The following is a 25,705-nucleotide window of genomic DNA, read 5'->3' on the forward strand; positions in this document are numbered from 1 at the left end:
GAGCTCTTGACCTACTCATGGTAAGATGGGTTTCATATTACCATAAACAGATGCTGGGCCATTATCACTGCCCCATGCAATCAGTCAGTATTTACTGGGCCTCAGGCTAACTGCAGAAGTATAGTTTGAATGGCTGATGACAGGTGAAACTGTTTGGGAAGGATTAGAGGGTGTGGCCTTTTTGGAGGAGGTGTGTTACTAGGAGCTGGCCCAGAGCTTTCAAAAGCAAGTGGCATTCCCAGTTAGCTCTCTCTGCCTTGTGCTTATAGATCTGTTGGGCTGAAACGTTCCTGAACCCCAAAAAACCCACCAAGGAGCTGAATCCAATATAGGCTCTTTATTCACAAGCTCAAATTTGGGGCTTAACTCGCCGGTGACCCACAGGTCGGTGCCAGTGGAGAAAAGTCCCAAACACTCACCAGGAAAAGGTTTTATAGAAAGTGGCAATCAAAAGGTGAGTTTCTAGCCTGGCAAACATCTAAGGAGGTAGGAGTCAGGAGGGGGAAGTGTAGGAGGCTACTGTGGCCTTTAGCATAACTGGCTGGTGCTTGGAGCCAAACCCTAAACTTAACTTCTGATTTCCTCTTAATTGGTGGTTATTAGACAGGGGCAGTCTTGTAACCCAGAGGTGCAGATTTTGGGGGTAATAACCTGGAGATGCAGGTCTTGTTGGGGTTAGCCAGGAAACTGGAGTTAGGTACCAGCCTGTTAGTTTACTTGAATTTAAACTTAAGTCAGCTTTTCTAAGACAGAGTCTGAACCCAAAATATTTGGTCTCTCAGATCTACATGTAAGATCTCCCTGTAACATAATTATGGACCAATCCCCTGAAACTATAAGCCTCAAATATATACCTCCTTACAAAATTTGCATTGATCATGGTAATCTTATCACAGCAATAGAAAAGACATTTGATAAAGAGGCAAATCTTGTAGTCTTCAAGGTACAAGGAAAGCCAAAGATAGGAAGCATATAAGAAAGTAGGGAAAAAAAAACAGAATGACTCCCTTCTACAGAAGTAAGTCAGCATTGCTCTGAGGACACCTTAAAGTCACACTTCAACCCTCAAAACACCCAGACAAGAAATACATGAAACAAATCCCAGTGGTTTAAATCATTTCGTTACAGCAGCCATGGAAATTAATTCAGCACACTTACCACAGCTTTCTATTCGATTATTTAATGACCAACGATTTACAATTGATATTTGGAACCAACTACAGCAAATGAATGGACACATCAATCAGTTCTCTGACAGCAGATGGATATTATATTGTGGGAACAGTGATTTTAGTTTCTTTTGTTGTTCTTTTTTTCAATATTATCAAAGCAATACCAACAAAATGGTCAGCACTAAGCACAGTATTTACACTCGAGGAAAAACCAAAAGACATATACAAGACTATGAAATGTTTAACAAGGAGTATAAAATGATTAACTAATGCAAAACTAAACAAAAATTTTACTTTAAAATAATCAGTTACAAAAATTTACATATAAACAACCTATTTTATATACATACACTTTTATTTCACCTTTTTATTTGAGTAAAAAGAAGACAACTTTCCACATTCAAGAGGTTTTTAATGTTGTAATGATTACCTAAAAGAAAAGAAACAAGAAAATATAATTATTTTAAGTAAAGTAACAAAAAGATATATTTGTTTCCTCAAGAATCATTTCTTCCTGAGTATTTCTTCACCACTTAACACATACAAGTATGTAACATGAATCAGTTATCTAACCTAAAGTAACTCATGAATCCAAAGACGAGAAAGTTAATCACCACCTCCTGATTCAGTGAGAATCTGGAAAAACATAAATTTCCCATCATTGTATTACAAAGGCAGAGTTAAATTAAAAATGTGTGCAATGAGAGAAAAACACTATGAAACCAATCTTTAAATAATCTTCAGAAATGCTGGGGGTTCCTACAAACCAGACACACAGACACACACACATGTAATAAATAATTTTTAAAAGGTAAGGATAAAATAATTTTTAAAGCCAAAGGCTGTTTTTAATTAGTAATTTTAACAGAGTGTCCGATAGTACACATGCGACAGGCTTGCTTGTGTAAGACATCACTGTGACTTTCTCTACATAGATCTACATAGAAGCTGATATCCATTCAAACAACAGAGTGTGGGGCTGGGGTGCACTCAATGAGCACTTGCCCAGCAATAAGAAAAGGGTCTCAGTTCAATTCCCAGCACCTCAAAAGTATATAAATATAGCTAAAATATTCATCCCAATGTGTACTTTATAAAGGTAGAATTTTTCTCTCTCTTTTCCATTTATTTTAAACTTAAAAAGCAATTCTTGGTACCACAGGACACTATTAATGATACTTACTGAATGAAAGAATGAACAAGCAAATAAATAACCTATATTGTAGTAGTCAAGAGTAAAGGGCTATATAATATCATAGGAAATACCACTGCAGAATTAACTTCCCTTATGGCTTGAAATACAGCACAGCTTCTACTCAATATTTTTATTATTTAGCAATAAAGTTGCCTGAATTTCACACATCAAAAACTGATAGACTTACTTAATGAAAGGAAACTATGTTCTAAACTGCTTTGGCATAGTAACATGGTAGTTTATTTTGTCCACTGTAGCTTTTACATGAAGGGAACTATACACTACCAGGATTCTGACACGACACAATATGAATCTAAAAGATGCTAAGTGTTCTTACCTGAAGGAACATAGAATGAATCCCCAGTCGTTAGCATATAAGGTGTTTCATGTAATGTACATAGAAGGTCACCAAAGTTAACATAAAAAACCTGTAAAATTAAAAATAAAAATCTCATTTCAAATTGAACCACGACTATGCTACAGAAATTCTTAAATGAAAATAACTCTTCACAGATGTTTGCATTTTAATTTGCAGAACTTGGAAATACATCTTATGTGACAAAAGGATCTTGGAACAGGGAGTAATCCTTAATTTTACCTAAAACCCAACCTAATCACACAAACCTTATAGAGAAACTCCACTCACCCAACACACACACACACACACACACACACACACACACACACACACACACACACACGGAGTGGAAAAATGAGGCAAAAAGAGCAATTTTAACCAACATGGTTTTTGCACTGTTGCCGGTTGGTGAAGCCAAGTCGCCATAAAGCCAGGGAACATCGCTGGTTCTCAAAGCTGCCAACGTCCACAGAACACTGATCACAGCAGTGCTACCACACATGGAAAGTAACTTCTCACAACAGAATCAGTAAACAGACTCATCCTTAGAAGAGAGCAGGCTGTCGGCATCTTCATCCCTGAGCTGTAATTCAGACGACCCAGCCGAGCCTGCCACCTGTGTGGCCAAAGCAAGGTAGAGGCCACTACTTTAAGCCACTAGTATGTGGTTCTTTGTTAGGGCAATAATAATAATAACAATAATAATAATAATAATGCCCTAATTAATTTTTATTCTAATTTTGTTCATTCGATGTTATGAAAAGTCAGAACCACTTACTTTAGCAGTAAACTTTTCTTAAAAAGAAAAATGTTATACTTGCTTCTTCAAAGATTTACATGTTTTCTGGCAAAATAGTTCTCAACTGGAATGATGAACCAAAGATAAGAAGCCAAATCCCTTTTGTGAGTAGGGAGGAATGACAAAACAAAATAAAACAAACAAGCCATCCCACATGTTTAAACATCAAGATTAAGAAAGAAGTAGGGCCAGGCTGTGATGGCGCAGACCTCTAACCCCAGCACTCTGGAGGCAGGTGAACCTCCGAGTCCCAGGCCAGTGTGGTCTAGAGTGAGTTCCAGGACAGCTGGGGCTACACAAGAAACCCTGTCTCAATGCCGCCCCCATTCCCCACCAAAACCAGAGTCCTTCGCTGTGTGAGCTTCAAATTTGAGGAGTGGCAAACTTCACAATTACTCATACGTAGGCATTCTATTAATCTTTTTTTTAAACAATAAATCTAGGTATCAAGCCTGCAAACTGTGGGGTATGGCTACTACTAGCTTCTCAGCAAAGTTCCTACTTTCAAATCTTAATTCTCAATTAGTATGGAGCCATCATGAGAGACATTTAGTGCCCTTCAAGTGAGTCACACCACACTGTCCTCTCCCTTTCTGCCTCCCCCTTCCTCTTCTCTCGCGTCCTCTCTCCCTTCTGCTCTCACTCCCCCCCTGAAGGAAGTAAGCCTTCAGCAAACACATCTCAGGCTCCAAACAGAGAATACACATTCATTTCTGGAAACACTAAATCTACAGTACTATTGTTCAACTAAGTTACAGGTAGACAGGTGGAAGCAAAGTTCTAAAACGCAATAAGGATCCAACAGAAAAAGAATACTCTGTACATTTTTAAAGCCGTAAGAAACATTGTTTAAAATGTCTTCCTTTCTTTTTTCTGAGATTATATTTGTATCATTTCTCCCTTAACTTCCCTCACTTCAACCCCCATTCATTACCCCTCCTTGCTCTTTCAGATCCATGTCCACTTTTTCCTTTGTTGTTACATGCGCGATTGTGTGTGTGTGTGTGTGTGTCTGTGTGTCTGTGTGTCTGTGTGCATATATGTAGTAGTAGTTGATTAATCCTCTGTAATTACCCAGAGGCAGCAGCACAAGTCCCTCGCTACCTGCCCCAACAGGGATATTTGTAAATGATTTGTAAATGATTGGTTAACTCCCAACAGATAAAATAAATGGAAGATTTCTTTGTGCAGTGTAATTATGGGATTTCCCTACCAAGTAAATAGATTTTTAGCATATCATCAGAGAAAAAGAACCAGTTGTACTTCAGAAAAACAGAAATAAGTGGAGATGTATACTCACTAATATATCTTGACCAACATGCTGTTTTCCTTTTTCTTCATGGGGTCCTAAAACCAATTTTCCAGTAGAAAAAAATGTTGTATTCAATGTTTTATAAACTTTCAAACCATGTTGCTCAACAAAAAAGTGGTATGTATCTCGTGGTCTTATAAGATCTAGGGGAAAAATAATAATACACAAAAAAAACAATCACAAACTAGACATGTTTAGCGGCCTATAACTTAGCACTTAGGAAACTGAGGTAAAAGAACTGCAAATTGCAAGTCCACCCAGGCTACACACAGGAACCCCTACTGCAATAGAGAACTCAATGACACAGACGTGTTACTACTGCACACTGTATGTTCTAATAGTCTATGTATTAACACACAGGAACCCCTACTGCAATAGAGAACTCAATGACACAGACATGTTACTACTGCACACTGTATGTTCTAATAGTCTATGTATTAACACACAGGAACCCCTACTGCAATAGAGAACTCAATGACACAGACATGTTACTACTGCACACTGTATGTTCTAATAGTCTATGTATTAACACACAGGAACCCCTACTGCAATAGAGAACTCAATGACACAGACATGTTACTACTGCACACTGTATGTTCTAATAGTCTATGTATTAACACACAGGAACCCCTACTGCAATAGAGAACTCAATGACACAGATATGTTACTACTGCACACTGTCTGTTCTAATAGTCTATGTATTAACACACAGGAACCCCTACTGCAATAGAGAACTCAATGACACAGACGTGTTACTACTGCACACTGTATGTTCTAATAGTCTATGTTTTAACATACAGGCAGGGTGAAGATCACTGGCTCTGGAGCTAGAAGGCCAAAGGTCACATTCGGCCTGGACTATAAGCTCTGTGATTCTCGACTATTTAATCTCTGTCTCTACGCCTTAATTTCCTTCTTGTAAAAGATATTAAACCGATTCTGAGAACATCGAAGGGTTTGTGCCTGGCAAAGGAAGAGTGACTGGTGTCAGCTAAGCACTCTGGTATTTCCCTTCCCTTAACACTAATGCCACAGCCTAACATGATCCAAATAAAAATGTGTCACCACAACAACAGTCGGCCTTTGTTATTTGATGATTAAAAAGAAACATTTTTACTTCATTAAGTAAACACTACAAGAAAGCAAAATACAAAGTTTGGCTAAATCATCATTGTCTCATTTCAGGTTTCCTTTGTGCTTATAAACCTTCCAAGCCTCTTAACACATTATCATCAGCTTCCAGGGTATATTGCTAGATAGCTGAGAAGGTTAAGGGTCATGTATACAGTGCAATAAGAAAATGCAGACTATTCAAACAAATAAAGGTTAAAACAAACACCTTTGATGTCAGCACTCAGGAGGCACAGGCAGAAAGCTGAGTTCCAGACCAGCCTGCTCTACAGAGTGAGCCCAGACAGACAGGGACACACAGAAGCCTTGTCTTGGGGATTGGGGATCACACAGAGCAACGAAATGTTGAGAAATTATTTTCCTAGCCTGGAAGAGCTCGTTATGTTTTCACACTGAACAATACTTTCTGTACTTTACCTTCTCCTGCCTTGAATAAGCATATCAAGGGAAAATAACTCTGGTCAGAGGTTATCGAAAGGTGGTAAATGTAAACTAAGAGTTCATAGAGAAACTCAAGTGGTAATACCATTAGTGACTTGTAGGTTATCCAATCTGTTTGACTTGGAGGAAGAGTTATCATTTCTGTGGTCTGAATAAAAATTCCCCCACAGGCTCATAAAGCTCATATATTTAACTGCTTAGTCACCAGGGAGTGACAGTTTGAAAGATGGGGTGTGGCCTTGTCGGAGGAAGTGTGTCTGGGGCGGGAAAGGGCTGTTTTAAGGCTTCAAAGCCAATGTCAAGGCCAGTGTCTGTCTTTGCCTGCAGATCAGGATGTCGGCTCTCCACTCCTCCTCCAGCACCATGCCTGCCGCCATCCCTGCTGTCGTGCTTGCCACCAGGATGAGACTGGCCCAACCTGTAAACCTGCGAGCAGGTCCCCAACTAAATGTCTTGGTTATGGTGTCTCTCCACAGTCAGTCCTTTCAGTTATTAAAATAAGTACTTCCTACATGTGAATACCGCTTGACTGGTAAACACCCACGTATACCCTAGTCCCTACAATACTATATACCCTAGGATTATGTATGGCCTCCTAGAGACTAAATGTTTACTGTCTATATGATAATATAGCATGAGGCTTCTAGACTCTTAACATTTAAGCTAATGTTTGATGGGGTGATTGACGCTATGAACATTCATGTTCATAATTATCGGTGTCCAGAGGTTCAGAAGACAGTGTGTGCCCAGTTCTGCATGGAGCATATCCTGGGGCATATCAGTTAATTTCCGAGATTTCTCATTAAAAGATCCTCATGTATCTTCTCAGTTACAGAATCCCAGGCAGTGCTAAAGGGGATAACACACCTGACAGGTAGTAGCACCACTTGAGCTCCAGAATCCAGAATCCAAACATATGATACTGAATGTGAGATCAATGCGCATCCATAATTATTTTCACAGGGGCTGGTTATTGGAATAAATTTTAGTGCTGAGAGAGGGGGAGGGAAGAGAGAGAAGGACGAGGCAAAGGGGAAAAGAAAGATGAGGGAGGAAAGAGAGGGCACACAGAGACACACCAATCATTCAGTAGTTTCTCTGATGTTCAGAATCATTCCTGAGCTTACCCATGGGGACAATCTCTCTTGTTTCCGGGTCCTTTGCCAATGTTGCCTGGAAGGGATCTCCCAGAGGTATATCCAGACTCACCTTTATCTTAGTCTCTGTAAAACAAATGCCACTGAAACAAAAGTACTTACTTAAAATTAGTCTCCATTATAAAAAAAGAAAAAATCAGTACAAAATATAATTAGAAACAAGTTGTAAAGAAAACTGACAATTTAGCAACTACTTTCTGTTTATAAAGTTAGCATAATAATAAACAAAAATTCAAATTCTAAGACATACGATTCAATGTAAAGCCAATACCTCTGTGAGACATACGTCAACTTGTGATTTCAAAAGACTAAATGATGATTTGCATATTCCCTCAGAGCTGCAATTATAAAAAAGTTCTAAAAAAGTTCATTACATGTCTACTGCAACCATACTTTGAACGTAGAAAAGGGAAGGTCATATGACTAAGTGAGGAAATATTTATACTATATAGTTATTTTTATAAAAATAAAACCGTCGGGGTTGGGGATTTAGCTCAGTGGTAGAGCGCTAGCCTAGCAAGAGCAAGGCCCTGGGTTCGGTCCTCAGCTCTGGAAAAAAATAAATAAATAAAAAATGAAATAACATAAGATAAAACTGTCTTCTGTTCAAAATGGGAATATGGCATTCCAAAGCGAGATTTCCTGACGAGAATATTATATCTGAAGTTTTAGGAGGTATGAAAGCTAAGTTATGGGAAAAACAGGTTCATACTTGTAGGGTTATCAAGATGGCCCCGCTTCTTGTTAGTTTCTTTGTTGACTCTGTCCAGCTTTCTTTTGGCCTTTCTTTTCACTGATTGTGAAGCTGGGGACACTATTTCAAGCACAAGTCTTCCTAAAATTTAAGAAAAAAAAGCAAAAATAGCATTTCTGGGGACATCAAAAGCTTAACGCAAAACATTTAAATATATTAGATTTCATTTCAAAGTAAGTACCAAGGGAAATATCACTGTCACTACAAGCTACAGCTGTTAAAAAGACACAAATCTTAACCAATTTCAGTTGAGTCTCTAACACTCCTAAGTCTACACGCACAGATGAAGTCAGACTCAACGGATTGTTACTCAGTTGAAATCAAGTTTTCAGTGGAGAACGAAAACAACAAAGAGAGCTGCAGAAACTGGTAATGAATGGGAGGCAGTAAGTGTCCTTTACTTAAGTGTCCTTTAACATAGCTACATCCACTAAATAGAGAAGTAACTTCAACATTTAGCTCCTTGTGATCTCTCTATAAAGAGAAGAGTTGCTAAGAATGAGAAGGTATCATCTTTATCAGATATTAATTTTCTCATGTTCTGCTATGTTTCATTTTGGGCTAGAAGAATGATTCACCAGGAGAGACTTTGCACTGCTCTTATAAAGGCCCAGCGTTCAGGTGCCAGCACCCATGCGGGGCACTTCACAACCACCTGTCACTCCAGCTCCAGAGGACTCCAGTGACTCTGCCTCTGTCACTCACACCTACCCCCACACATATCACTGAAATAAAATACACCTTAAAAGGGATTCACATTGGACAATTAAAAACTTCAGATATCTAAAGGGCAATGTCTACAAAATAAGTCAAATAGCCAGTTATAAAAGAGAAACAAAATCAGCATTTCTATAATAATGAGACAAATCTGAATTTGAAACCTATTCTTTTTTTTTTTTCTTTCTTTCTTTTTTTCAGAGCTGGGGACCGAACCCAGGGCCTTGCGCTTGCTAGGCAAGCGCTCTACCACTGAGCTAAATCCCCAACCCTGAAACCTATTCTTAATGTGTTTATTTGTGAATGGATGTGTGTGGGGGATGAGTCAGTGGTGATTAAATGAGGTGATGTATATAAATGTGTAGAATAAGGCCTGTCATATGGTAAATTAGAGCAATAATTCCTCCATTTATGAGACATTTCACTCTAAATTAGGTCTTACCTGATGAGCTTTCTTGATAATCTATTCGTTCCCCTCGCCAATATTCCAGAGGTTTCAAACGTATTCTACTAGATCTACGAACATTTGGTGAGTTGGAGGGCAATACTGTCAAAAGTTAAACAAAGATTCAAAATATTCAATAGTAGAAAGATGCATATTAACTCTTAGAACATAATGTTCCCATTAAGAGACAAAAATCACCACATTTCTAGATGTCTGTACAAATAAAGCCCATGAAAAATGAAGCCTCTACATTGGCCAAGAAATAAAAACTTGATATTATCCATGTGTGAGAATATTAGTGGTATTATCTTATCTGACCAAGGCTACACTCCATATATTAACAGAATCCATGTTATAATATGAGATTCCTTTAGTTTATGACTACTGCTAACCTACAGAACCACTCTTAACCAGGGACTTCCAGTCACATTTGGGCTATACACCAGGTGCATAAACTTTATCTTCCTTCCTGCTCCCCATTCTAGACTCTCTAGACAAATTAGTCCTGCTGCAGCCTGCCCACCTGAGCAACGCCTCCCAGCTCATTCCTAAGCCCTTGGGACCCAGCCTTCCAGTGTAGACAGTTCTTCCCCACCACACCTCTCAGAGTTTCCTTCTATCCCATCTCCATTCCTTTGTGACTTCTCATAGACCCAGAGAACATCTACAGGGACACCAGTCACCACATTTAGCTGGGAATCAGGGATCCCAAATCACACTTGGCTAGGACCCAGAATAGGCAATAGCAAGAAAGACAAGAACAGCCACCATACAAAAGACAAAACAGAGAGCTATGCCAACAAACACTCCAAGAGTCCTAACTTCACAAGTCTAGACTCCAGCACAAACACAAACATGAATAACCAGGACGCCTCCCCAGAGCCTGCCACCCTGTTGTAACGGCCCCAGGAAACACATTTTAGCTCAACCACAGCGAAGAACTGCAAAATATAAACAAATATGCTCCAAGGCGTTAAAGAGGATATGAAAAACCGTGTTAATGAAGATCAGGAAAACACTGAGATGAGTGAAATCACAAGAACAAGTCCAGACATGAAGGTAGAATTTACCAACAAGAAAAGAACCAGGAAAGAAAACTCAGACAAAAGTAAAACTGAAAATAGAGCGCTTAGGACATCAAACAAACTCCTCAGAAGCCTCATCAATGAGAGACACAGGAGGAGAGACTATCAAGTGACAAAGAAAGCAGAACAAACAGCTAGTCATAAAAGGTGTTAAACTGTAAGAAACCCAGACTCAAACTACTCAAGAAACATGGGACACTACAAAAAGACCACACGTATGAATAGTATGTGTAGAGGAAAGAGATGAAACACAGGTCAGAGGCATAGAAAATATTTTTTAAATACTTATTTATTTATTATATAACAGTACACTGTAGCTGTCTTCAGACACACCCAAAGAGGGCATCAGATCCCCATTACAGATGGTTGTGAGCCACCATGTGGTTGCTGGGAATTAAACTCAGGACCTCTGGAAGAGCAGTCAGTGCTCTTAACCACTGAGTCATCTCTCCAGCCTGAAAATATTTTTAATAAAATGATAAAAAAAGATTTTTCCCAATCTAAGGAAAAATACCCATCAAGATATGGGACCAGGAAAAAACAAATCAAACCAGAAAATCTTAAAGAAATTGAGCTTTTGATATATACCACCTACCAAAGTAAAATCGAGATTAAACGATGTGAACAGAAGATATCTAACAAGTACAATAGAAGCAATAACTAAGCCTCTCCACTACTCCCAAAAAGGGAAAGAAACACAGCCCAAGGATAGATGTGTACAGAATCCTACCACAATTGAAAGAACTAACAACAATATTGTTCAAATTATTCCACAGAATAGAAACTAAAGGGTTATTTCCTAATTGGTTTTACAAAGCCAATATTACTCTGACAGCAAAATTATACAAAGACCCAAACAAGAAAGAGTTACAGACCAAATTCCTTTATAAACATAGCTGCAAAAATTCTCAATAAAATACTTGCAAACTTCATGTGGGTCCTGCAACAGCTGGAGCAGGGAGGCTGGGGAAGGGGGTCTGTCCCTGACTCTGTTTCCCGCCTGTAGATCCTGGATTCTGATGCCCTAACTGGGCTGCCTTGCCTGACCTCAATGGGAGAGGATGTACCTAGACTTGCAGTGACTTGAGATGCCAGGGTGGGTTGGTACCTGGGGGTGGGGGTGAGGGTGGGGGGACCCGACACATCCTCTTCTCAGAGGTAAGGAAAGAGGGGATGAGTGGAAGGGCTGTGTGCGCGGGGAATAGGGGAGTGTGCAATCATGATGTAAAGTGAATAAATTAATTGAAAAAGAAAACAAAAACAAACAAAAATAAAAAAAGGGGGAGTAGTTTTTTGAGAAACCTCCTTCCTAATTTTCATAGTGGCTGTATAGCTTTGCATTCCCACCAGCAATGGATGAACCTTTCTCCACATCTATGCCAGCATGTACTGCCATTTGTTTTATTGATCTTGGGCATTCTGATTGGCCTGGGGCATTCTGAAGGATTGCAGGCAAATGCCAGGCCATGTCTCTCAGGAGTAAACCAGTTCCTGTGAGATGAAACAAAAGGTCTATTCAAGACTGAGAATGTGTTCTTAGGTTCCAAAGATTTCTCCCTGGAATCAGGACAGAAAAACATCATGACATACTGAGTTTCTTGAGTATAACAGAAGATGACTGAATCAAAGGGAATCAAACCATCAAACCTGATGTAGCTTTCAAGCTAGACCAGCAAGAGTCAAGGATAATGGATGAAGAAATCCTAAGTCAAAACTTTTTAGAAATCTGGCTAGACAGTTGTTCTGAACTATGGCCTCAAGATAAACAAGACAAGCTTAAAAGAATGGAGAGAAGCAATGGAGCTAATGTTTGGAGGAAATAGGCCAGTCAAGCATGAACTCTGTTCCATATAGGTGGTCCATGTGAAAAAAAAAATCCTTTAAATTTTTTATTCCAAAAAGTAACTATAAAAGAATAAAAAGTAAAATCAGTAACAAATTATTATTTTATCTAACATTTGATAGACTCTATAAATAAAAGAAAATTCCATGATTGTAATAAGTATAGAAAAGCAAGCAGTAATGAGTCGCAGCTCATTACAAATCAAATGACACATTCAGAAATCTGTTTGGAATGTGGTAGAATTTTTAACAAGAAATCACAGCTTACTGTACACCAGAAAAATTATACAGGAGAGAAGCCCTATCAGTGCAATGGATGTGGGAAAACTTTTGCACAAAAGTCCCTGCTTCCTAGTCACCAAAAGACTCACTCAGTAGAACCAGATGGTTGTGATGAACGTCGGTGGGAAGTCCCTGGTCATTCAGCAACAGAGAATTCATGCTGGACAGAAGCCCTGTGCACATGGGAAAGCCTACAGCAGGAAACCACAGCAAAACAGGCAGATGATTCACACAATAAATAAACCTTATCATTGCAGAGACTGCAGGAAAGCTTTCTCTCCGAAATTGAAACTCATCATTCACCAAAGAACACATACAGGAGAAAAACCCTATAAATGTAGTGAGTGTAGAAAAGCTTTCTTCTGGAATTCACAGCTTATTACTCATTGGAGGTCACATAGAGAGAAGAAACCATATGTATGTAGTGAATATAAAAACGCCTTTAGGAGGAACTCATGTCTCATTAGGCATCAAAGAATTCACATGGGAGAGAAACCACAGATAAGCAGGAAATGTGGTGAGGCCTTCATCAGAAAGCCACAACTTACTAAACATTGCATGACCCATACAGGAGAGAACTATCAATGTTATCACTGTAAAGAAGTCTTTTTCAAGAAGTCACAGCTAATGAGACATCCAAAAAGTCACTTAGGAGAGAAACCACGGAGATGTGCTGAGTGTGGAAAAACATTCCCTGGAAGGTCACAGCTCCTGACAGATCAGAGGACTGACACTGGGGAGAAACCTTACAAATACAATGAGTGTGGAAGGGCCGTCTCCCAGAAGTCAAGCGTTGTATCATAGCAGAGAACACATACCGGTAGAAACCCTACACATGCGGTGACTGTGGGAAAGCCTTATAATTACCCAGCCTATTGTCTGGTAGCAGTTTTCAGGCGTTCAGGTACAAAACTAAACTCAGTTCTGCTGAACTTCAAAGACAGGACAGGCTTGGCTTTGGGGGAGACCACAGTATCTACAAGTTCTTGGAGAAGATGGAACTTTGCAGCAGTGGGACATTAGAAATCCGAAGGATTTCCCTTGAGTCCTTTGGTTTAATCAAAGATTGCACACCTGTCTGATAAAGCAAACATCTTGTGGTCAAGACAGAAAGCCCAGAACAGAAAGGAGTAGGGTAAGTGACTCACTGTTGTGCAGACTCAATTCCTCTACTAGGTTAGAGGCTACTGAGCTGACTAATAGTAAAATACACTGATCTGTTTATAAGCTTTCAAATAAAAGACTGCAGCTTAGGAATGCAGCTTAGTGGTTAGAATCCATGCACAGAATTTGAAAGATCTAGAAGTGATCACTAGCACCTTGAAGAATAAATAAAATCATATTTAAAAACTATTGTCCGGGGATTTAGCAGGTTAATGCGCACAGAAAGTTAGTTCTCCTTTAATATCGGACAAAGTGGAACTCACAGTTAAAGCTGTGAACATGACATATAGTGGACGAATGAATAGATGAAGATAGAAAAATTATGAACTTTTAAATACACTATGTCAACTGTGATGGGGTGACTGCTTATACAAATGGCTTTCTATAGAACACAAAGGTTCTGCATCACACAAAGCTGGAAGATCCCATGGTCTATGACTGACAAGTATGTTTTGATAAACTGTGGAATTTTAATGCACAGTTCACTCATTTGCTACTTACCGCTGGAACTGTTTGGATGGGAACGAGCTAGGGAAAACTGGGAGAGCAGCTCTTGGGAACATCACCTATGTAGCAGTTATCCCCCACTAGCCTCTTCACTTGAGTGGCACCAAAGAACAGAGGGAAAGTAAGGGACTTACAAATAAACAATAGAATAGTAACTCTGGGTTATGATGATACAGTATGAAATTCTGAGAACTAAATATGTAATAGTAATCTGGATATATTTTCCCTGATTAAATGAATTGTTATATAGAGAGATTCAGTAATATTACTTTTTCAATGGAAATATTATAAGAATAAATTATTTTACCTAATTTGTGGTGTAAATTCCTATTCGGTGCCATATGAGAACTTCTTGTTTTCAAATCTGCAAAATACAAAAAATTAGCATTATAAGTAATGTAGCACGTCTGCTAATTCTCTACTGACTTAAGGTGGGATCTGGCCAACTGTAGTAAGTACTTTAAGATTTAAACACGAAAATCTAATTTAAACTTTAATTTTTTCATTGATAAACAATACAAGCTAAGGAAAAACAGCATAACATCTCATTACACTTTGATATGATTAACATATTTAAAGAGCACGACCATTAAGATTAACAAAACAAGTAGCAGTCCCCATTGCTCACGAATGGAAACTGAGCCTAGCAAATATGCTTGCCATAATGGTGAGTAGCAACTTGAAGTGAGTATGGTTTCAACTCTACAATGCAAACACACATGTTTGCTGAATGGATTAAGAAATAAAATCCATCATTTTTTGTTTTCTACACAAAACCCAACTGATCTTTAAATTAGACACCCATGAAAGTAAGTGGGTAGCAAAAGGTATTCCAAGCAAATGCAACCAGGAATCAACAGAGTGTGTTAGTGACCTCATATATAACCAAACAGACTCCAGACTAAAATAATCAGAAGAATAAAAGAAGAGCACGTTATTCTAATCAAAGGAAGAATTAATCAAGAAGACATCTCCATCTTAAATATATGTGCACCAAACTCTGATGCACACAATTTCATAGAATGTGAACTTCTGGAATAAAAGAAACTAGTTAACATCTATCCATGATTTCAATATCCTACATTTTGTAATGGACAGGTCATTTGAACAAAAAGTAAACAGAAATATCAGAATTAACTGATCACAGGCTTAACAGGTATCTACAGATTATTCTATCTAAACACAAAAGAATATGCATTCTACGTGGAATTTTCTCTAACAGAGATATCCTGGGACACAAACACACACACACACACACACACACACACACACACAAACTCTTAACAGATTCCAAAAGATAGAAATAACTCTCTACAGCCTGTATGACCATGATGCAACAATAAAACTTAAAACAAACAGCAAACAAACTTCCAATAAACTAATGAAGAACAAAGACCTCATAACTGAATGATTGATGGGTCAAAGAAGAAATTAAAAAAAAAACAAAACTTCTTGGAAGTAAATGCAAAGGAAACCATAACACAGCGAAACTGCTGGCTCACACTCACAGCAGTTCTGTGAAGGAAACGCCTTACATTATGAAATAAAAAAGCCTTCAAATATAACTTAAAGATGCAACTCAAAAAGTTAGAGGAACAAGAACAAGCCAAACCCAAACCCAGTCTATGGCCAGAAACAATAGAAATCAGAGCAGGAATTAATGAAATACAAGCAAAGAAAACAATACAAAGAATTAACAAATCCAGGAGCTGGGTCTCGGAGGGGAAAAACAAGATTGGCAGACCCCTGACCCAACTAGCCAAAAGAAAGGACCCAAACTAACAGAACCAGAATAGACAAGAAAACATAACAGAACCCAAAGAATAAAGAATACTATAAGCATATAATTTTAAGAGAACACTCCATTAAGCTGAAACATCTAAAAGAAATGACAAAACTAGCTTTATCCAAGGTGTATAACAAGGATTCTCTAGACTATGAGGGAAGCCACAAACACTGTTGCAGCGAACATCTCACCTCTCCTAATGCTCATCAGACCACTATCAAAAGAATACAGATGATCATAGTACTATCACACTAACCACGTTCAAATCCACGATTCTGTGTCCTCCACTCCCCCAAATATCTGCTCCTCCTCTCACAAGCCTCTGTCAGGTAAGAACAATGCTATTGTCTCAGAAGCTTAGACCAACATCCTTAATGTCTTCGTAACACTTTTATTTCTTATAACCACCAATCTTATAACAAGCAATCAGTGACTCCTCTTGATATGCCTTCCAAAATTTACTATCAATAGAACAAACACAAACACAGTCCAGCCAGCACCCACATTATAGGTCACGACCCCATCTGTTAACTCCAGTTCCAGGGAATCCAATGCCCTCTTCTGACATCAAAAGTCACCAGTAACACATGTGGTGCAGACATCCAGGCAGGCAAAACACTCATTAACATAAAATAAATCCAAAAAATTTTAATACTTTAAAAATATGTTTTTAAAAGGACACATTATAAAATACTATGTAGGAAAAACTATTAAAAATTTTACTCAGGCAAATTCACTATTTCTTTACCAAATAAAAGGCAAAGAATATAGAAAGTATTAAAGTTTAAAAAGAAATATATAAATGTAAAAATGTAAAAAGAAAAAAAGAATTAGTGAATTAGTAAAAAAAGATAGTATAACATTATATTCAAGCACCAAAAAACAAAAACATGTAAAACTGTATTGATTCACGAAAAGTCAAAATTATTTAAAATAGAGGAAAACTATATAATGAACCCAATTTATTGACCGCCTATCTCCATTAACAATCAACATGCAATTACTACTGCTTTAAGTACTTCCATATCAGCTTAACAAATTTGTCCATCTGTCCATCCATCCATCCATCCTGTTGCAGGAACTATTAGACACACATGCCAAGGAATGTCTGTGAAGAGCAGAGGACAATTTGTGGGTCAATTCTCTCCATTTACTATGTGGATTCTAGGGAATTCAACTCAGGTCGTCAGGCTTGGTAGCAAATGCCTTTACCCATCTAGACCTTTTCAACAAATTTCCAACTATAAAGTTGGAAGTAGGAAGTTAGGAGTAGATCCACATTTGCTACTACTGAAAATTTAAATAAGCACAGAATACTTTATACTCATAGTGCCTTAGAAACCAAGATAGTAGAAAATAATAACTTACCCAAACTCTTCTGGTCCTTTTCGTCACCCACTTCAGAATTACTGCTTCCAGGCATTTCAAGATTCTTGAACCTGGAAGGTCCACTTAAAAACAAAACAAACCATAAAAATCTGTGCTTTCTCATTGATAAGTGGCTATTAGCCCAAATGCTTGAATTACCCTAGATGCATAGAACACATGAAACTCAAGACGGATGATCAAAATGCGAATGCTTCACTCCTTCTTTAAAAGGGGAACAAGAATACCCTTGGCAGGGAATAGAGAGGCAAAGATTAAAACAGACACAGAAGGAACACCCATTCAGAGCCTGCCCCACATGTGGCCCATACATATACAGCCACCCAATTAGACAAGATGGAGGAAGCAAAGAAGTGCAGGCCGACAAGAGCCGGATGTAGATCTCTCCTGAGAGTCACAGCCAGAATACAGCAAATACAGAGGCGTATGCCAACAGCAAACCACTGAACTGAGAACAGGACCCCCGTTGAAGGAATCAGAGGAAGGACTAGAAGAGCTTGAAGGGGCTCGAGACCCCATATGAACAACAATGCCAAGCAACCAGAGCTTCCAGGGACTAAGCCACTACCTAAAGACTATACATGGACTGACCCTGGACTCTGACCTCATAGGTAGCATTGAATATCCTAGTAAGATCACCAGTGTAAGAGGAAGCCCTGGGTCCTGCTAAGACTGAACCCAAAGTGAACATGATTGTTGGGGGTAGGGCGGCAATGGGGGGAGGATGGGGAGGGGAACACCCATAAAGAAAGGGAGGGGGAGGGGTTAGAGGATGTTGGCCCGTAAACCGGGAAAGGGAATAACACTCGAAATGTAAATAAGAAATACTCAATTAAAAAAAAAAAAAAAAAATCTATGCTTTTATAATATGAATTTCTGTGTGTCTAAATGTCATAGTCATGTTAAAACTACCATGTTTCTTTCTTAAGAAATTAAAAGTGATGCAGTAGATCATCAAGAATGAATTTCTGTGCAGCATAAAGCAAGGATTATGATTTGATCCCATAATTGAGTCAAATCTATCTAAATGAGATAAAGAGAGAGGGGTGGGGGGGGCAAACAGCAGCTACTACAGGTTTAATTTCATTTTTTGTAGACTGTCTCTTTTTAAAATTAGGATATGCTTGCTGGTTTCTCTTCTATTTGTAAAGGAATGTTGCTATTGGACTTGATTAAACTTATAACAAATCCATGAATTTAAAAGGTTCTAGCTAAGCTTGGTAGTACATGCCTACAATCCTAGCATTCGAAGGCAGGAAGATGGAAAATTCAAGGTCAGTTTAGGGTCCATAAGGAGGCCCAGGGCCCGAGCTACTTAACCTGTTCTCCTCTACATAAGAATCATAGTCCCTCACACAGTAACGAACACTCGTCCTCCCTTTAATGGCTGAGCAGTTGCTCTCACTTACTAGTCTGCCATTTCTAAAGTTTTTAACAGTTCATAGATAATACAAGTGGATTAATCTCACTTCTTCAGTGTTAGTAGATGTCTTAACAATAAATCCACATTTTCCTTGGCAATCTTCTTTTCAAAAGATAGAACCTCATTTCCCTTTTCTTGAATGTGGTCTGGACTTGTGATGACCTTAAGTCGTTAAAAGGCACTGATTTCCCTAATGGATACTTTCTTCCCTCAGATCATTTGCTTTGTAGGAAGTCAACTGCCACAAAACAGGAAACGAAGGTTGACTACCAAAAGACATCAAAGGACTGCAACCTACAGCCAACAGCCATGGGAAACATAAATGGATCCTCCAGTTGTAGTCAAGTCTTCAAAGGGATACAAAAGAGAAACACACCTCCAACCCTAGCCCTGCTACCTAAGTCTTGCCCAGATTTCTGGCTCACACAGCTATAAAGTAATGCATGTTTGCAAGACAGCACCAAGAGTCACATGATATGTGGAGTAACCTGGTACACTGAAGGGTAACTAGTGTACTGAGTGGCTTCTATTATCACTGCACTGTGTACACACCTTTCTTCCCACACTGAATGTTTACACACTTCCGAATTTGAAGTAGATTCCATTTGTGTCTTGCTTCTATGTTGCTCACTACAAGACTTTAAATGAATATTCTGTGATATCATATCACTGTTTTGATCTTCAGAGCCTCTGGTAGGTCTATGAAAAAAAGTTTAAAATTATACTTTTCAAATTTATTTTCAAACATTCTCTCTTCTAGAAACAATATACAAATGATGATACAAGCAATATAAAATTGGCTGTAGAAAGTATAGTTCATCATGTTCAGTTGTAAACTTAAGATTTAGAATCAGATTCAAGAAGGTATCTAGAGTTTACAAAGACTCCAAATTAAAAAACAATCAATAAGAAATGTGACACCAAGTGGCATTAATCTATGATATATACTATACAACTAAACACCTATCACTTCCAATTCCCAAATGAGGAACCAAGTTCAGGGTAGTACTGTATCTAAATGTCATCTAACTAATTGCAGAGCATAAATTTAAGAACAACTTTGTCAAAGTCCTTTATGCTTGCTCTTAGTGAATAATGCATAACAAAGCCAAACCACAAATTCTGTGTAAGAAAAAGAAAAGACAGCTATACTGTAAATAGAAGAAAAATTACCCAGAACTATGAAGGCTCTTCTGAGTTGGATCTGCGTCAATGTTTTGCAACGGCTTCCTCTGGGAAGTAGAAATATCATCATGGCCACTAACATTTCCTCCAGAACCCTTTACATTTAAAGACTTCAGTGCTCTTGAGCTGATCTCTTTCTTCTTTCTTTTCGATGGAACAGGTTTCTTCTCAGTATTCTCAGATACGTGATTTCTCTTAGTCTGTTTTTTTCTATTTGGATATACAACTGATGATTCATTTTCCTTTGAAGAATTTCCATCAACAGAACCTAAAAGATTCAATGACAATTTGAAATTACAATGTTTGTTCAAATGATCTGGCTCACTGAAACACCAGTGCCATTCCATTTACCAATACACATACCAATTTTGTAAGTTAAATTTGTCTGACCCCAGAGCTGAACCGGTCCCACAGCTCTCTACCCATATCCCGTGGGGGAGAGAGCTGGACTCTCAGAAGTGCAGAGAATCCTGAGAGCTCAGGGGAGACCATCACTTCTGCTGACATTCCTGGCCCAAGAGAAACTTGCCTACTGCCCTCAGGGACAGGACCCTTTCGGTTTCTGCCTGTGCCCAGAGCTGAAAGTTAGTCAACAGGGGCACTGACACACATGAGAGCAGAGGTAAAATCAACTCTTCTGCTCTGACTGACCCTCCTGGAGACTTCAGGACACAAGAACCCATTAGCAGTCTGGAACAGGACCCTTTCCAGTTTCTGCCTGTGCCTGGAGCTGTCTCACAGTATCTATACCCAGATCCGGCTGAAAGAAAACAGGTCTACAGGAGTGCTGACACACAGGCTTACAGGAGGGTCAAGCCACTGTCAGAGACAGCAAAACAAGCAAACACCACAGACAACCTGATGGCGAGAGGCAAGTGCAGGAACCTAAGCAACAGAAATCAAGACTACTTGGCATCATCAGAGCCCAGTTCTCCCACCAAAGCAAATGCTGGATATCCAAACACACAAGAAAAGCAGGATTTGGATTTAAAGTCACATCTCATGATCATGACAGAGAAGGACATAAATAACTCCATTAAAGAAATACAGGACAACACAGGTAAACAAGTAGAAGCCCTTAAAGAGTAAACACAAAAATCCCTGAAAGAATTACAGGAAAACATAAACAAATGGGAAAGAATTAAACAAAACCATCCAGGATTTAAAAACTGAAATAGAAACAATAAAGAAAATCACAAAGGGAGACAACCCTAGAGATAGAAAACCTAGTAAAGAGATCAGGAGTCATAGACACAAGCATCACCAACTGAATACAAGAGATAGAATAGAGGCAGAAGATACCATAGAAAACATTGACTAAACTGTCAAAGAAAATGTAAAATGCAAAAAGCTCCTAATCCAAAACATCCAGGAAATCCAGGACCCAATGAGATAATCAAACTTACGGATAATAGGTATGGAAGAGAGTGAAGACTCCCAACTTAAAGGGCTAGTAAATATCTTCAACAAAATTAAAGAAGAAAACTTCCCTAACCTATAGAAAGAGATGCCCATGAACATACAAGAAGCCTGCAGAACTCCAAGTAGATTGGACCAGAAAAGAAACTCCTCCCGTCACATATCAGTCAAAACACCAAATGTACAAAACAAAGAAAGAATATTAAAAGCAGTAAGGGAAAAAGGTCAAGTAACATATAAAGGCAGACCTATCAGAATCACACCAGACTTCTCACCAGAGACTATGAAAGTTAGAAGATCCTGGACAGATGTCATACAGACCCTAAGAGAACACAAACGCCAGCCCAGGCTACTATATCCAGCAAAACTCTCAATAAACATAAATGGAGAAACCAAACATTCCATGATGAAACCAAATTTACACAATATCTTTCTACAAGTCCAACCCTACAAAGGTTAATAGATGGAAAACTTCAACACAAGAAGGGAAACTACACCCTACAAAAAGCAAGAAAGTAATCTCCTTACAATGAACCCAAAAGAAGAGAGTCACACAAACATAATTCCACCTCTAAAAACAAAAATAACAGGAAACAACAATCCCTATTCCATATCTCTTAACATCAATGAAGTCAATTTCCCAATAAAAAGACAAAGACTAACAAACCTCAGAGACAAAGACAGACACTACATCAGAGTGAAAGGCTGGAAAACAACTTTCCAAGCAAATGGTCCGAAGAAACAAACTAGAGTAGCTATTCTAATATCGAATAAAATCGACTTTCAACCAAAAGTTATCAAAAAAGATAAGGAAGGACACTCCATATTCATCAAAGGAAAAATCCACCAAGATGAACTCTCAATGCTAAATATCTATGCTCCAAATACAAGGGCACCTACATACATAAAAGAAACCTCACTAAAGCTCAAATCACACATTGCACCTCACACAATAATAGTGGGTGATTTCAACACCCCACTCTCATCAATGGACAGATCATGGAAACAGAAATTAAACAGAGACATAGAGAAACTAACAGAAGTTATGAACCAAATGGATTTAACAGATATTTATAGACTATTTCATCCTAAAACAAAAGGATATACCTTCTTCTCAGCACCTCATGATACTTTCTCCAAAATTGACCATATAATCAGTCATAAAACAGGCCTCAACAGATACAGGAACATAGAAATAGTCCCATGCATTCTAACAGATCACAATGGACTAAGGCTGGTCTTCAATAACAACAAAAACAACAGAAAGCCCACATATACATGGAAGTTGAACAACACTCTACTCAATGATAACTCGGTTGAGGAAGAAATAAAGAAAGAAATTAAAGACTTTTTAGAATTTCATGAAAATAAAGGTACAACATACCCAAACTTATGGGACACAATGAAAGCAGTGCTAAGAGTAAAAGTCCTAGCACTGAGGACCTTGTAAAAGAAACTGGAGAGAGTATACATTAGTCCTAGCCAGAGCAATCAGACAACAAAAGGAGGCCAAAGGATACAGATTGGAAAGGAAGAAGTCAAAATATCACTATTTGCGGATGATATGATAGTATATTTAAGTGACCCCAAAAGTTCCACCAGAGAACTACTAAGCCTGATAAACATCTAAGAAGGACACATAATCCATTATGTTCATAGCAGCCTTAATTATAATAGCCAGAAGCTGGAAAGAACCCAGATACTCTTCAACAGAGAAATGGATACAGAAAATGTGGAGCAGACAAATACAGAGGTGAATGCTAGCAGCAAACCATTGAACTGAGAACAGGGTCCCGATTGGAGGAGTTAGAGAAAAGATTGCAGGAGCTGAAGGGGCTTCCAACTCCATAAGAACAATGCCAAACAACCAGAGCTCCCAGGGACTAAACCACTACCCAAAGAGTACAGGCCCATAGCTCCAGCTGAATACGTAGCAGAGGAAGGCCTTGTTGGGCACCAATGGCAAGAGAAGTCCTTGGTCCTGCCAAGGCTGGACCCTCACCCAGTGTAGGGCAATGTCAGGGTGGGAAGGCAGGAAGGGGTGGGTGGTTCGGGAGGGGGAACAATCTTATCGAAAAACGGGGAGGTGGGAGGGATTTGATGGGGGGTTTAAGGATGGGAAACTGAGAATGGGAATAACATTTGAAAGGTAAATTAAAAAATCCAATAAATTAAAAACAAAAAAAGAAAGAACAAAAATTGGTTTCCACATTTTTTTTTCAATTGTATTTACAGGACATGTACTAGGTTTTTTCTTTTGTTTTGTTTTGGTTTTTTACTCCATTACAAACTCCCTTAAATAATCTTTTCTGTGGCTCTGCGCATTCCTCACCTGACCATCTGGAATGGTCAGTGCTGTCAGCTTCACAAGATCTAAATATGCTAGAAGATGGGTCTGGGCATGCCTATGGGAGGCTATCTTAATTGTGTTAAATCAAAGTAAGGTGAGCAGACCCATCACACCCATGTGAGTGGCACCATTGCTTGGCTGCCATCTTGGATCCTGGATGATCCAGAGTGGAGAAAAGGTGCTGAGCAGCAGCATGGATTCAGTCTTCCTTGGATCCTGAGTGTGGATGCAATCTAAGCAGCCAGCCTCCTCACGCCATGTCTCACCCCTCTAGAACTGTAGGCCAAAGGAAAACCTTTTTCTCATAAGTTGCATTTATCAGAGTATTTTGTCACAGCAACAGAAAAAACATCATCCTTAAGATCTGTTTCTCATAATTTCAAATTTCTCAGTTTCTCTTCTTTCTTTTTAGAAACCTATCTACTCATAGCACCTTGTACAAAAATAGTACTTGATTCTACCTATCCACCCTGCTCTTTCTCTTGACTTACCCTACATCTGATTTTTAGCCACCTATCATTACGTGAATTATTTTATCTATCTTCTCTCATAGAATGTAAATCTTCATGAGCACAGGACTTTTGACTTTGCATGTTTGTCCACAGCATATGTCTACCTACAGAACACGGGCGAACTTTACACTTCAGTTGACAATAGTGAATCAATTTAACTTCCTCTCCATAAAAGTTCCCTATATAATGAGAATAAGTCACACATCACCCCATAGAGAATGTCTGTAGGGACCCTCAATAAGGAGAACTTAAACAACTATACTTACCTTCACTCGGTTTTACCAACCACCACTCAGACGGATGCTGAGAAGTTCTACGACTTCTCCTGGAAGCCAAAGTTACTTCTTCGGGAACAGATTTCCTCTTGGACTCTCTAGAAAAACTTTTCTTTCTAGATTTTTCCTTATTAGCTTGGGTGCTATCCTTTTCTTTCTTATTTCCTAATATAAGGAAAAACCATTAAAAAACTATTCAAAATGTAAGTTTTCAGAAGTTCACAAAAGACTTTAAATAAATAAAATTCAATTACAAAACCATCTTACATTTATCCGATGAGCTTTTTCACCACTGTTCCTTTAAAAGAGGACATGTTTTCTATAAGATCTGTGATTTTCTGTCAATTAAATGTAAACATTGCACACTGCTTATTGTAAACTAAAAGAGGAATACGTGTGCATGTGCAATGCAGGCACGTGTGTACAGGTGCACATGTGTGCAAACCAGGGGACATCCCTAAATGTCATGTCTTCTCATTTATGCATTTATTTATATTTTATTGAGAGAGCTGCTGCCTGTAACTCCCGCTTAGGCTAAGCTAACTGACCATTGAGCCCCAGGGTTCCGCCAATCTTTGCCTCCCTAGCACTGGTATTACAAATGCATGAAACCACAACAGATATAACTTTTTAACTTGGGGTTTGGGGATCAAACTCAGGTCATTCTGCTTGGAAGGCAAGCACTGAGCTGTCTATCTCCCTAAGTTGACTGTCTTTTGAAAAACAAAACATTGTTTCTTTGTACTTACCACTACTCAAAAATAAGACAGGAAATTATTGCCTTTCACTTTAATTGTTTGGAAATTTTATTTCAGTAGAAGACATTGAATATGATTAAATTATAAACCTTGAAATGAGGATACTTTAGATTAACCCTACTGGCTCAATCCATGTATCCTGAAAACTTGTGATCAGACAGGAACTGGGATAATAGCAGGAAAAAATTAGAAACTAGACATTGCTAGCTTTGATCATGGATAAGATCAAGTGTAGTATTATGGGTAGATA

General features: G+C 38.6%; 1 protein-coding gene across 1 annotated transcript in view; it reads right to left on the minus strand.

Moving 5' to 3' along the window:
• Positions 1-1,164: 1,164 nt before the first annotated feature.
• Cenpc (centromere protein C) overlaps positions 1,165-25,705 on the minus strand; it is a 50,527-nt gene continuing 25,986 nt past the window's right edge. Inside the window, exons 9-19 of the mRNA XM_032916490.1 lie at positions 24,689-24,862; positions 20,130-20,409; positions 19,509-19,655; positions 17,516-17,598; positions 14,669-14,725; positions 9,479-9,583; positions 8,278-8,400; positions 7,536-7,631; positions 4,825-4,979; positions 2,705-2,795; positions 1,165-1,602 (exon numbers count right to left, since the gene is read on the minus strand). Of these exons, the coding sequence (XP_032772381.1) occupies positions 1,532-1,602; positions 2,705-2,795; positions 4,825-4,979; positions 7,536-7,631; positions 8,278-8,400; positions 9,479-9,583; positions 14,669-14,725; positions 17,516-17,598; positions 19,509-19,655; positions 20,130-20,409; positions 24,689-24,862 (1,382 nt within the window). The 3' untranslated portion in view covers positions 1,165-1,531. The remainder of the gene's footprint in view (positions 1,603-2,704; positions 2,796-4,824; positions 4,980-7,535; positions 7,632-8,277; positions 8,401-9,478; positions 9,584-14,668; positions 14,726-17,515; positions 17,599-19,508; positions 19,656-20,129; positions 20,410-24,688; positions 24,863-25,705) is intronic.

Source organism: Rattus rattus, chromosome 11 (assembly GCF_011064425.1).
Source record: "Rattus rattus isolate New Zealand chromosome 11, Rrattus_CSIRO_v1, whole genome shotgun sequence".
NCBI classification, from domain to species: Eukaryota; Metazoa; Chordata; class Mammalia; order Rodentia; family Muridae; genus Rattus; species Rattus rattus.